The following is an 11,989-nucleotide window of genomic DNA, read 5'->3' on the forward strand; positions in this document are numbered from 1 at the left end:
CGTGGGTAGAGGTTAAAGTTTCACTTTAATCCATTACAAGTACAGTGGATGCAAAACGCAAACGGGCCTGATGCACAGGCGACAGCAGAGGCCCGATACAGGCTGGAAGCACTGGCGTGTGCGAGTTCGGGAACACGGTGCAAATGCGCCGGTAACACCCAGCGCCTTCTCCTTCAGCCCCACGCTTGGGTGCCAAAAATTACTGACGATGCCCGGTGGGGCCGAGCGCTCACCCCCATGTGCAGAGAGCAGCGGGCCCGCAGCCGGAGCCCCGCTCCGCCATAGCGGGCCGGCCGCCTCACGGCCCCTTCCAGGCCGCCTCAGGGCCGCCCAGCACTCGGCCTCCCGGAGCCGCCGTGCCAGCCCTGCAGCGGGGATGTTCTCAGCAGCCCTTAGGAGCAGGCAGCTGAGAAGGCATTTGGGGAATGTGCAGGCAGGCAGCTCCGACAGTGCTGCGGATCTCTACAGCTACACCCAGCCATGCTGAAGAGATAACCGTGAGCGGCTCCAGGATGACATCTGACAGGACACGTTCTGTTGTTTCTTCACGCTTATGAACTTCCACAGACTGTTAAATGTCTTATTTCTACTGCATAAGCTCAGAACGTCACATCACGCTAATGTGCTGGCACAGTATTGCTGCTTTTGGTAAATGAAATATTAGGTATTTTTAAGGCATTTGTATTTTAGTGGTTTGGGAGAAAGGGAAGGAGCAACAAAGGAGGGAGAAGTGCACAGGGAGAACAGAAAGATTACTGGAGGCAGAGTACTGCTTCCAGAAAAACTAGAATACTGGAACCAGAACACAAAGCTGGGAAATGGCATACATTTTCTCTGAGAAGGCCAAGGCATGTTTTCATCCTGGTTTTCAACTTGGATGAGTTACCTACCACTTCAGTTCATCCTCAAAACACACACAATCTCACTGCCATTTGTTTTCCACAGCTTATAACCCTGTACTACATAAAACAGGAGGCCAAGACCTCTAACCAAGATTAGAGGAGTATGTAAAAAGGAAGCTGCTTTCTTGCTTTCCCCCACCATCACCCTCCAAGAAACTTAATAGCTTATTCTCTAATGCTCCTTGTTCTCATTCTGAGCCATTTAACAAAACAAACTTGAAACACCAGGATCTTCATCTGTAAAGTAACCTAATTTGTATCAGAGCTTACTGGATGTTCCAGATGGCTTGCCTGTGAGGTGTTTATGAAAGAAAGCTTGGATCTGCTGCCAAGCGTCTATCTGTGCCTCACAGTGTGCCTTGGGCTCTCCTCCCCACATCACAGGCTTTCCAAATAGCAGGTGCATTGAGGCTGCACACATCGGGAAAAAGGGAGGTTCAATGTAGTGTCCTGCTCCAGGATAACAGACTATCTCAGGCTTTTCTTTCCCATGAGCTTGCAAACGTTTGCTTCCCTCAACTGCAAAGAATTCACTTTTCCAGTTGTGATCATCCTGGCCAACAATGAACAAGAAGCAACATTCAGCCTTCTCCAAAGGGATAAAGCTTTGCTGGTCAGGCCCTTCTAGTGGGTTGTTCAATGCATCAATAATATCAGCAATCCCAGACTTGCTGACCTTGATGCGTTTTAGGTTGAAACCAAGGGGTGGAATGGTGATATCCTTGTAGTGGAGCACTGCACCCACGTTTGCCACTGAGCCATTGATAAGGGCAGTGGCTGTGATGCCCTTTAGGAAGGAGGCCATGGAGACACACAGGTCACCCCCCTTTGAGTGTCCAAGCAAACCAATTCCTGGACCTTTAACCTGGAGGTGAGAGAAGAGAAACCACAACAATGAACCATGGCATGCCACTTCTTTAATATGTTGCCATATTTGCAGCTGTGTCCCCACCTACAGGCATCTGAGGTCCTGTGTGCAGGGCCCATGTCTGAGGGATCCTGGGAACTGTTCTGTGCTTGATTTATGATCCTAAGCCCTACTGAGACTGCGGTATAATCCTAACAAAGCTACAAGGTTCAGTGTTGAAGTAGAGAGTACAGCTGTGCTTGCAAATGTGCAGTCCCAGATTCACTTTATTTATAATGCAATTGAGAGAAGAAGAGGGAAAGAGCAGGGGAGACCTCCTCTGCAATTGCTTTCTTTCAGTGCAAAATGCTTACACTCAGCAATGACTGTGATATTGTCATCACTTATGTTAATGCATTTCTAGTATTTAAGGTTCCCCTATTAAGAAGCTGACATGGGGTAGTCTCCTGCTTCCCTAGAGGGATTCACATGAGCTGGTCTCCTGCTTCCCTAGAATGTTTGGTATTTAACTCACAGGAAGTAGTCTGAGGTAGCTTACTTATTAAAATTTGTCTTAAAAATATAACCTATTAAAACCATTTTTCTAAGACAATTGTACAGTCCCCTGGAGTCAATCTAGACTAGGTTACCTTCATTTTCTTTTACACAAGGCAAATTAACTAGAATAGAAAAGTTAAATGACCTTACTGGGTGCTGAAATTCTGTAAGGATACTGGAAGAAGGTTAGCAAATACCACAACTCTTCAATATCCAAAGACTTTAAGGGGCAAATAGGCTCTGAGACAGCACCAAAATTTAATACCTTCTGTATCTTACCACCAGTGTAATAGGCTTCAAACCCACTGACTTTGAAATATGGGAAGGGGGAAATTAGAAAATATGGCTGAAACTTTGCAACACATTAAAAACACAGTGAAAATAACAGTGGAGGTGCTAATAGGAGGGAATGGTACTGTATTGCTCTCAAGGGAAAAAAAATGCAAGGAGGAAGCAATTTTTAGATTTTTTTGGGCAGAGAGGGGCATGAGCAGTTAAGGTTGACTAAAAAGCAGCCAAGACCTTTAACAACTACACTGATCTTTCTGAGATTGAGGAAGGTATTTATTTTCATTCTCCAGCAAAACCAAGTGTTGGTTTGTGCAATTCCAGCTGCTGTCACTCAGAGCTACTTATAACGAGATGAAGAATTGAGCAGGGTTCTCTTCCAAGAGGTGCTGAATTAGAAGGATCTCTAAGTGCACAACTAGCTACTAACACCCACACTTATCAAATACCAGCATTTGGAGTGATTTTAACAGCTTATAAAATACGCAGCCTCAAATGTGTATTGGCAGACTTCCTTGAGTTTCCTTGGTTTCCCTAAGACCTGGACCACAGATGGTTATGTGCTCCACAGCTGAAAAGGACATTCTACAGAGCTTAAATCTAAAATCCCCACTGCAAGTCCAGTAAGCCTCCAGGCAACTAGCACCCTAGTTTTGACACTGGCTTGAATGGAGTAGAAATTACCAGTATATGACCAATGTTTTACTGTTTTACCTGCCCAGTTCAAAAGGAAGAGTTGGAATAACCTGCCAGAGAAGCATTGTAATGGGAGTTAAAGATATAAAACAAATTAATAACACCCAACTCAACAGCAATGCTATTTTAAGTACAGCAGCTCTGCCCCATCTGCAGTCTGACAGGTTCTAACTAATGAGAGTTCACTGTAGTGAAAGTCAATGAACAAACCAACCTGGGTGTGTTGTAACATATAGTTTACAGCTTCTTCAAAATATTCCAGGTGGAATTCCTTCATCCCTTTGGGGAGATCTTCATAGCTGTAGAAAGCCAGAGCCAGCACAGCAAAGCCATGGTTGGCCAGCAGGCATGCCCTGTATTCAGGGAGTCCTCCTCCAGTTCCATACAAGTCAATAATACCCGGAAAGGGGCCACTTCCTGAGAAAGACCACATAACAGGACACATTAACCCACAATTCTGAATTTATATTCCAAATTCATAGGCCTGGGGATGTGTCTTTTAAAAAAAGGAAAAAAAAAATTACAGCAGCAGAATGGTATTGAGGGTCCTAAATTACTTTGACAGTTTTAATGAAATGGCCTCACTGCTGCAAGATTAAACTACCACAAATTAGCAGGTCTGCTAATGTTTTAGATAATATCAGGGAACAGGCAGCTGGAAGAGAAGGGATCTTTTGACAGTCACAACTAGTTCTCTGTATCATGTAAATTCACTGCAAACACATCAAGCTCTGCTTCAAAAATACTCAGAAGGCTTCTCCTTAGAGAATTTCTTAGAAGGCTGATCCAAAAAAATCTCATCTTCTGATGGTTCCAACTTTTCAATTTTAGTGTAAATGCACCTCGGTCGTTTATTCTGGGATTAAGAGAAGAAAGCATTTGAAACCAGCCTTGCTTACCTAGTAAGGGAAGCATTTATGTTAGGGTCATCATGGGACAGGGACTGAAGTCCAGCACTGAGAGGGATTACTGCAAAGTACTAATAAAGTATGGAAAGGAGGAGGTCAAGAGGGAGACTTCCATTCCTGCTCAGGAGGGAGGGTGAGGCTTCCCTCGGGTGTCTGCAGATTAACATCCAAGGTGGGTAACAAGCGAGAGCTAGAACCTCCAGCCTCAGGAAGACAGATGAAGTCAGAGCCCAGGGCACTGGCTGGCACAGCACGTAAGATTTTAGCACTGTCATGAAAGATTTATATGGGACAGACAAGAAAGAAAGGGGAGAGGGGAAGGCACATGATACATGGACTAGCTCCTTGAGTACATGGGGCTCCAGAGACACGTTTGGTGAAAACCTCTGTATCACAGGGGAAAGGAAAGGCGGGATGTAGTGGGGGTGTCGCTACTACAGAACCAAGGGAATGCGAGATGAGGTTTCGTGCAGAAAACTAGCAGAAATCTGGGAAGCTGATGGAAGGACACCACAGCATTTGTCAGGCAATCTGAAAACCTCACAGGCTCTTTTCATTTTTTTCCTGTCAAAAATGCTGCCCGGGCAAGTATATCTAATGTTTTCTGCTCACAAACAGGGAAGAAATGGGGACAAATGTGGCAGCAAAAGGCAACTTGGGCTACAGCAATTAGGGCACTACAAAGTTCAGGATGTGTGGAAAGGCTGGAAAGGGAAGCCACAGGCTTAAACTCTATGGTTTAGGAGAGCAGTCTTCCACTTACTCAAAAGAATTACCACCTGAATTTCCTGGAAAACAGCCAAGTAGAGGAAAGGTACCTTGAAGACTGGCTGACTCCACCTCCCATGGCTTTTGTGAACAAAAAGTTCACTGTGGATCAGTGCCTTCATGTCCATCACCACATGCAGCTGCTCTGTGTGAGGAGTACGAGCAGCAGATCCAAGCTGGTTGGGCTGATCAGGCCACTCCCTGAGGAGTGTCCGCTGCCTACTGGCGAGACACGTTCCCCCTTTGTCCTCTGCCTGGTATGGCGTTCCAGGGGAGGCTGGAGGCGGTCTGGATCCCGGCCTGGGAGTGCGGGGGCAAAATTAGAGGCAGCACCGTGGGAGAAGGAGCCCGGCACGGCCGGTACTCACCGGGGGGCAGGAATAGCGTCGCCCGGATCCTCCCCTCTCGCACCGGCACTCTCCGCACCCCGTCCCGCAGGAACGCCCGCTCGTGCTGCGCCTGGGCCAGGAGCCTCCCGGGGCGCTTCCCGTGGCCCTCAAACACCTCCAGCTGCAGGAGGAAGGGGCTCTGCACGTCCCGCTTTACCAGCCGCCAGAAAGGCTTCTGGGGCTGCAAAGCCCAGAGCAGCCCCATGGGCTCCAGGCCGGAGAAGCTGCCTCCCGGCAGCGCAGGACAGCGGGCGAGGTCCAGCTCCCCGTTGTCGCCCGCCTGGTAGCGGGCACTGGCCTGGAAGAGCTCTCCGGTCTCGTCCCGCAAGGACGTGCGCAGCGTGACCTGCTGCCGCGGGCCGAGGCCCTGCACGGCGATGGCCAGCGGCTCGTCGAAGAGGCTGCGGGCGGCGGGCGACAGGCGGATGGAGGGAGCCATGGAGGAGAGTCCCTGGGCGGGGGCCGTCCCGGAGCTCCACGCGGGGCTGCGGCTCCGAGGGGCTGCAGGACCGCAGGGGCCGGGCCAGGGCAGCCGCTTCTGCCAGGCGCGGGAGCTGGCCCGGCACAGGCAGCGAGCACTGACCTGCCACATAGCTCCTGCTCGCTCCCGCCTCTGGGGGCGGATTCTGAGGCAGACCCTCGGAAGCAGGGCCGGGCTCGGGCCCGGAGTGCCGGTGGCACGTCCCGGAGGGGAGGAGCAGGGCGTCAGCTCCCTTGTCCCGCCCGCCTGCTTCCCTCCTGCGTGCCTGCCAATTTCTTTTCCTGTTTCTCTGCATGCCTTCCTCCTCTTCTGTCTTCCCCCCGCTGCCTTCCCTGGCTGTGGGAGGGTTTATCCGAAGGCTGCCTAGTCCTTGAAATCCGTCTGGGCCTCGGAGAGCTCCTCGGTGTCCCCCCGAGCTGTCCCGGGCTATGCGGTGGCGGCGGGCAGGAGACGTGGGGAGAGGACAAGTAGGTATGTTGACGAGCCACCGAGCAGAATCGCAGTCGGAACTCACTGGGCAGGGAAGGGCCGGAGTGGGACAGAGATGGGACGGCCGAGCTGTGCTGTGCCGCTCAGCCAAGGGACCGCAGCGAGGGCCAGCCCCAGCAGAGGCGAGGAGAAGCCACACCAGCACTAGCTCGCCGTTGCTTCTTGTCTCCTTGCCGGCTCTGTTTCTCTGTTCGTTACCCCAAGGCATGAGCAAGGTGGGTTATGTCTCTACCAGGCTCTGCCCGGCCTAGGCAGCTGCACAGCCAGGTGTATTAGGAAGAGTAACCAGAGATGCAGGAGCAATAAGGGAGGAGCACTTTCACAGACTATTTTTAGGTAGGTCAGGAAACATCTGGGTCTTCTAGTAATGGGTTGTGCAAGGATTTAAAAAAGAAGGTTATTCAATCCATCTCATGCAGAGATGGATCTTTTGATCCAAAAGGAACTGCAGAGGGAGAGCTGTTTCTTGAGGCTCCCAGACTCTCCCTGGCAGATTCAGGTAGGGATGCCTCGTGCTCTGAGCTACTCATGTCTGTCTTAGAGGTGTGAAGGAGGTGGAAGCACTAAGGGAATCATGAACATTGTCCTAATTGGAAATACTAAGTGATCAGAGATACTAGGCAGAGTCTCAGGCAGTCTTTCATTCACCATGGAAATTACCCTTTCTCTCCAAACAGGTGAGGTGTTCTGTCATCTAGCATTTGAGTATGTTGTCTGGTGTCCAGTCCTGAATGTGTGGCAACTACTCCTGTTGAAAACAACACTGTGTGGCTTACACTACTGGATTTGATCATGGACTTGACCATATGCAGGAGCAGATGCTAAGGAAAAGAGTCTTGGAGGCTTCAGCAATATTCCTTCTCCATGCTTGGTGACACAAAAGCTGTGGAAGAGAGTGGAGGTAAGGGAGCTATGTGTCTGTCTTCTGTGGTCTCCTGTTCCCATCTGGGCAACCTTTGATCCCAAGTTGCTGCAACTTTGTTAAGCCATCACCTGGGATGAGAAAGTAGTAAAGTTGCAAACCCTGCTTCTAACCAAAGCACAGCCAGAGACTCCATAGCTTTCAAATCTCAGTCTCTTTATTACAATTCTCATCCCTGTAACAAAGATGTTCCACATGATGTGGGAGAAGATTAAAATGGCTGTAAATTCAACAGAAAGTTTCTTGCGTGACATCTTGGGCCCAGAAATATCCATGAGCCAGAGCACTTCCTTCTCAAGCGAAGATGTAAAGAAGGCACAAAAGACAAACAACCCTTCCCAAGGCTTACCCAGAGACAGCCCAGCATCCTGTCTAGAGCGGCCGTTCTTATACATTTCCAGCAGCACAGAGGTCAGAGATGTTTCCATTTCCAATAACACAGTAACCACAAGACCAGTGAAATCCCTGCTCCAAATTTGTCATTTGGGAGCTCGGTATAGCACATTCATGTACACACCACAGTGACATGGAAAGCACTGTCAAGTATTAAAGAAACCCAAGAAACATAACTGTGCACTTTGCACATGACATGTTTTATCAGAGACTAATGCAAAAACCACCATTCCTTTTCTTGGCACTTGAGCAAAAAGGTTGAGGGAGGAACAGAAAAGGCAAACCCTTTTATTTTCTGTGTTATGGATGTCCAAAGTCATGGAAAATTCTGTAGTTGTACTGGTACACCTGTGGCAAGGTTTGACCTTGCTTGCACATTATTTGTTGCACATTAGTTAACAATTAAATACTTTTTGAAAAAAGCCTGGATCTGCGACCAAGCATGAACCTGAGCTTTAGAATAAGCCCTGAGCTCCCCACCCAGGACTGCCCGCTTGTGAAAAACAGGGTGGCTTCCTATGCGGTACAAAGGGAAAAAGGGAGGGTCTATGCAATGCCCTGTTCCAGGGTAGGAGAGAATCTGAAAATTTTCCTTCCCTTGAGCCTGCAGAAGCTTGCAGACTTCAGTAGCATAATGCTCACTTTTGACAACATGGTCATCTTGTCCCAGGACAAATAGGAACTGTGCCTCAGCTTTCTCTAGTGGGATCAGGCTTTGGTTGCCAGGGGCTTGAAAGGGATCATCAAGGACATCAGAATAGTCAAGACATTTGGAATTGGTGGCCTTGGCTTTGTGTTCATATAAGGTCAAAGTGGGGATGATTTTATCCTTGTAACAGAGAGGAATACATGTAATAGCAACAGGGGCATTGAGGGAAGCAACAGCCATGATGTTCTTCAGGAAGGCAGCCATGGCAAGGCACATTTCACCCCCTTTGGAGAAACCGAGCAGGCCAACCCCTGGACCCTTCACCTGGAAGAGAGGAGGAAATGCTCATCAGTGCTGAGGTGAAAAGCACAACAGCTGGTTCATGGAGGGGAAGATGGTCAAATGCTGAGAGTTTGTGAAACAACGTGAATGAAGTGGTGGCAATGATTACTTTTCCTTGTGGACAAATGACAGGCACACCCTCCCTCACCCCCTATACTTCCTCCTGACACTGTACTTCAAACCAATGATGTTCCCTCATGTTTTCAAATCAGACAGGAGTGGGGGGACATAATTTCATGCATCTGGGGACAGCTTTTAGGTCACAGCTATGAATTATTAGTCTTAGACCCTGGCAGATGCTCTTTACTTTTCACACTTGAGACTGTAGATGGACATTTGGTGGTAACTCATGAAGGCTTTTTCCTGCACATGCTTCCCACCGGGTTACATCTGATCTGTCTCTTGTGATGTTGCTTTGTGATCTCTCTCTCTACCCCCACTTCCAGTGCACATATGCCCCTTCTCTTTCCTAGAACGCAGACACCCAAAATCCTTGCAAAGACTAGCCCTGCCAGGTGAGTATTTCTGCAACTTCCTCCAAAGATGACTTGGGCAAAGTGAGAGGACTTTCCAGGAACAGTTTCTAGAACCCAGAGGAAATGAATGTTCCTACCTGTGGGTGCTGCAGCATATAGTTTATTGCCTCTTCAAAATATTCCAGGTGGAGTTCCTTTGGTTTCTGGGGCAGATCCTCAAACTGATAATAAGCCAGGGCTAGTGTGGCAAAGCCATGATTGGCCAGCAGGCTTGCTCTGGGCTCAAAAAGACCTCCTCCAATTCCATGTATATCAATGATCCCTGGAAAGGTGTCTTCTCCTAGAGCAAACAAGACAAAGATCAGAATTGCCTGAAATGACTCCTTTCAGTGTTTCTCTGGTTTGGAATGCATCAAACAAGGTACCAAACAGGAACTGCAGAAAAGCATATTTTCTGGCAAAAGTGCAAACCCTTACTTGTTTTAGCAATCAGCAGCACTGTGCATAGTGCTTTGGGCCAATAGGCAGAGTGTCTCTTTGGTGAAAGTATCTTGTCCCAAATTCTCTTCCTGTAAGCAGCCCTGTAACAACAAGCTCTTCACCTACTGCTATAAAAATCCTCAAAGTATTGTGGTTTGATAGATGCAACACAAACTAGAAATTTTAAGCTATTTGTTTGTATGTTGCATCCTAACATTTGGGATCCCTTGAAAAGCTGTAAGTAACCCAAACCAGTACTTTGTTCCTTGGCCAGTCATGTCTGGCAGCAGTCAGTATCAAATTCTACATAGGATGCCACAAGTATTTCAGTGGTCAGCAGATCGCTGGTTGGATCTTTCTTGGTCCAGGATCCTCTCTTCCTCATCCTGGGAGAATCCTGAACCTGCCCAGCCAGTGCAGGGAAAGAGAATGCTTTGGATGTTGCATTCCTTCAGCCTGATAGGTTTTGGGACTGTAACCTGCAGGAAAGCTCCACAAGCCGCAGGCCAGAGAAGGTGACCTTGGACCTTTTTGGGAGTGGAGAAGACCTAGCTCACACCTACTTCTGGCTTCAGGAGAGCCACAGGCCTGAGTGGGCTCTTGCCTCCCACCCTTTGAGGATGCCCTTCTACCACAGTCTCACACACTGCCCCACAGTGGCCTGTGCATCTGCAGATAAGGCTGCAGGTGGAAGCTGGGAATGTGCTGCAGGGTATCACAGAGGCGAGGAGAGAGAGAGCACAGCATCTCTCTCTCAGTTCATTCTCTGCCTCGGACCAAGGAGAGCTCTGCCATCAAAAGCGCTGCTGTGCTCTTCCTTCTGTGGCTGTTTGCATGCAGGCAACAACACATTTACTGGGTCTTCATAGGCTGTGAGCACTCAGAGCAGTGGCTGTGTGGCCACGGCCAGCCTGTAGCCCATGGTTCAGCTGGGTCTTGTGGGGCTCTATGGACTTGCACTGAACAAGCCCAGAAGAGGTGGTACAGCTGAATAAGGCTGTGGGGGTGCTCAAGGGAGGTGCCACAGTACTGTAGCAAAAGCCCTTTGAGCTCTCTGCCTCAACATGGACATAGGTCATTTGCTGAGGAGTATCCAACTCCTGAATCTAAATGTGGAGATGTGTGGTATAGAGAGCAGGCTCAGGAACTGAAAATCATGATGAGGTATCTCAGTGCAGGACAATTTGAGAGTGGTGAAATCATGGTTGCGAAACACATCTCCAAATAGAACTAAGAAATACTGACTACAGACTGAGCTTACAGTCTTGCTAAATTGAAGCTTGTTTGTGGTGGCAGTAGGATAGGGACAAATGCTTTTTATTCTGTGCCTAGTAAACAACTCAAAGTGCCTAGGAAACAATTTGAAGTGCCAGGGAATGTGTGGCAAGGGCATATAATTTTAAAACACAGGCAAAAACGTGGATATCAGGGGACTCAGAGGAAGTGTCTCAGCTCAGGGGAAGTGGGACACTTTTGAAATAAAGTGTATGCAGGTAGCTTCTTCCCTCTTCTGGGCAGCAGGCGGGGGTGAGGCAGGGGAGGGAATCCTGGCCTTGTTGTGGACGGGATGCTAAATCCAAGAAATCAGCCTTCCCACGCCCTGGATTCTGGCAGGAAAGTCTTGGTGTAGCTGCCCAGAAGATGCTAGAGACAGATGGTGTCTTGGGCAATCCTTATATTTCAGAAAGGTGCTCTGCACCTTTTCCAGAGCAATTAAATAGTTGTCTTTTCCAGCTGGAAAGAGTTATTCCCTGGTAATGCTTTTGAGCCCCTCCTCTCCCCTCTTTCACAAACTGATGATGTTCACCCCAGTATGATGAGCCATGGTCACCAAATAACTGTAACTATAGTTAGTTGCTATTAGGAGAGGAGGGAGAAAGATGCCCTAACCCCTTCCAGTGAGTAGGAATGCCAATGACTATCACAGAGCCTTTCCCCACCACTCCCTTCTGCAGATTCTCACCCAGCAGCTTCTTCTGGCACACTCACATTCATTTGCTGTGAATTTCTTCATGGTTGTTTTTTTGTTTGGTTGGTTGTTTTGTGGGTTTTTTTGTTGTTTTTGTTTTTTTAAACTTCAATCCCCAGGTAGGAATGGTTATTCCTCTGCCTTCTTCTGCAGCCATGTCCTGGCACATGCATAGGCAGGTGAATTGGGAAGGATGGTCAGGATGCTCAATGGCATGGGAGGGGGGAGGGAAGGATGGGGGAAAAGACATGGGGCTTCAATGTACTCCTTCACAGAGGTCATGGAACAACTTTGACTAGCAAAACCCCAGCTTAGAGAAAGCAGGATGGCTGCAGTTGGTACTCACCGGGGGGCAGGAATAGCGTCGCCCGGATCCTCCCCTCTCGCACCGGCACTCTCCGCACCCCGTCCCGCAGGAACGCCCGCTCGTGC

General features: G+C 48.7%; 2 protein-coding genes across 2 annotated transcripts; both read right to left on the minus strand.

The window, feature by feature from the left end:
- Positions 1-6: 6 nt before the first annotated feature.
- Positions 7-6,137, minus strand: LOC107205487 (acyl-coenzyme A thioesterase 1-like). The gene is made up of 3 exons (XM_015629897.3): positions 5,336-6,137; positions 3,506-3,708; positions 7-1,767 (listed from the first exon to the last, which is right to left on the minus strand). Exons 1-3 carry the CDS (start codon positions 5,946-5,948, stop codon positions 1,162-1,164), a joined length of 1,422 nt encoding a protein of 473 aa, XP_015485383.1. The 5' UTR covers positions 5,949-6,137; the 3' UTR covers positions 7-1,161.
- A 1,796-nt stretch (positions 6,138-7,933) lies between these two features.
- Positions 7,934-11,413, minus strand: LOC107205360 (acyl-coenzyme A thioesterase 1-like). The gene is made up of 3 exons (XM_033515226.1): positions 11,383-11,413; positions 9,246-9,448; positions 7,934-8,614 (listed from the first exon to the last, which is right to left on the minus strand). The coding sequence occupies exons 1-3, from the start codon at positions 11,411-11,413 to the stop codon at positions 8,033-8,035; spliced, it is 816 nt and encodes a 271-aa protein (XP_033371117.1). The 3' UTR covers positions 7,934-8,032.
- Positions 11,414-11,989: the final 576 nt, after the last annotated feature.

The sequence above is a fragment of the Parus major genome, chromosome 5 (genome assembly GCF_001522545.3).
Source record: "Parus major isolate Abel chromosome 5, Parus_major1.1, whole genome shotgun sequence".
NCBI lineage: Eukaryota > Metazoa > Chordata > Aves > Passeriformes > Paridae > Parus > Parus major.

Coding starts and splice junctions, on each gene's coding strand:
- LOC107205487 (XM_015629897.3), bottom strand. CDS start 5,948: ATGTGGCAGGTCAGTGCTCGCTGCCTGTGCCGGGCCAGCTCCCGCGCC. Junction 3,709..5,335: donor GACGCTATTCCTGCCCCCCG/GTGAGTACCGGC, acceptor GGTCTTTCTCAG/GAAGTGGCCCCTTTCCGGGT. Junction 1,768..3,505: donor ATATGTTACAACACACCCAG/GTTGGTTTGTTC, acceptor TCTCACCTCCAG/GTTAAAGGTCCAGGAATTGG.
- LOC107205360 (XM_033515226.1), bottom strand. CDS start 11,413: ATGGCTCATCATACTGGGGTGAACATCATCA. Junction 9,449..11,382: donor TACTGGGGTGAACATCATCA/GTTTGTGAAAGA, acceptor TGTTTGCTCTAG/GAGAAGACACCTTTCCAGGG. Junction 8,615..9,245: donor ATATGCTGCAGCACCCACAG/GTAGGAACATTC, acceptor CCTCTCTTCCAG/GTGAAGGGTCCAGGGGTTGG.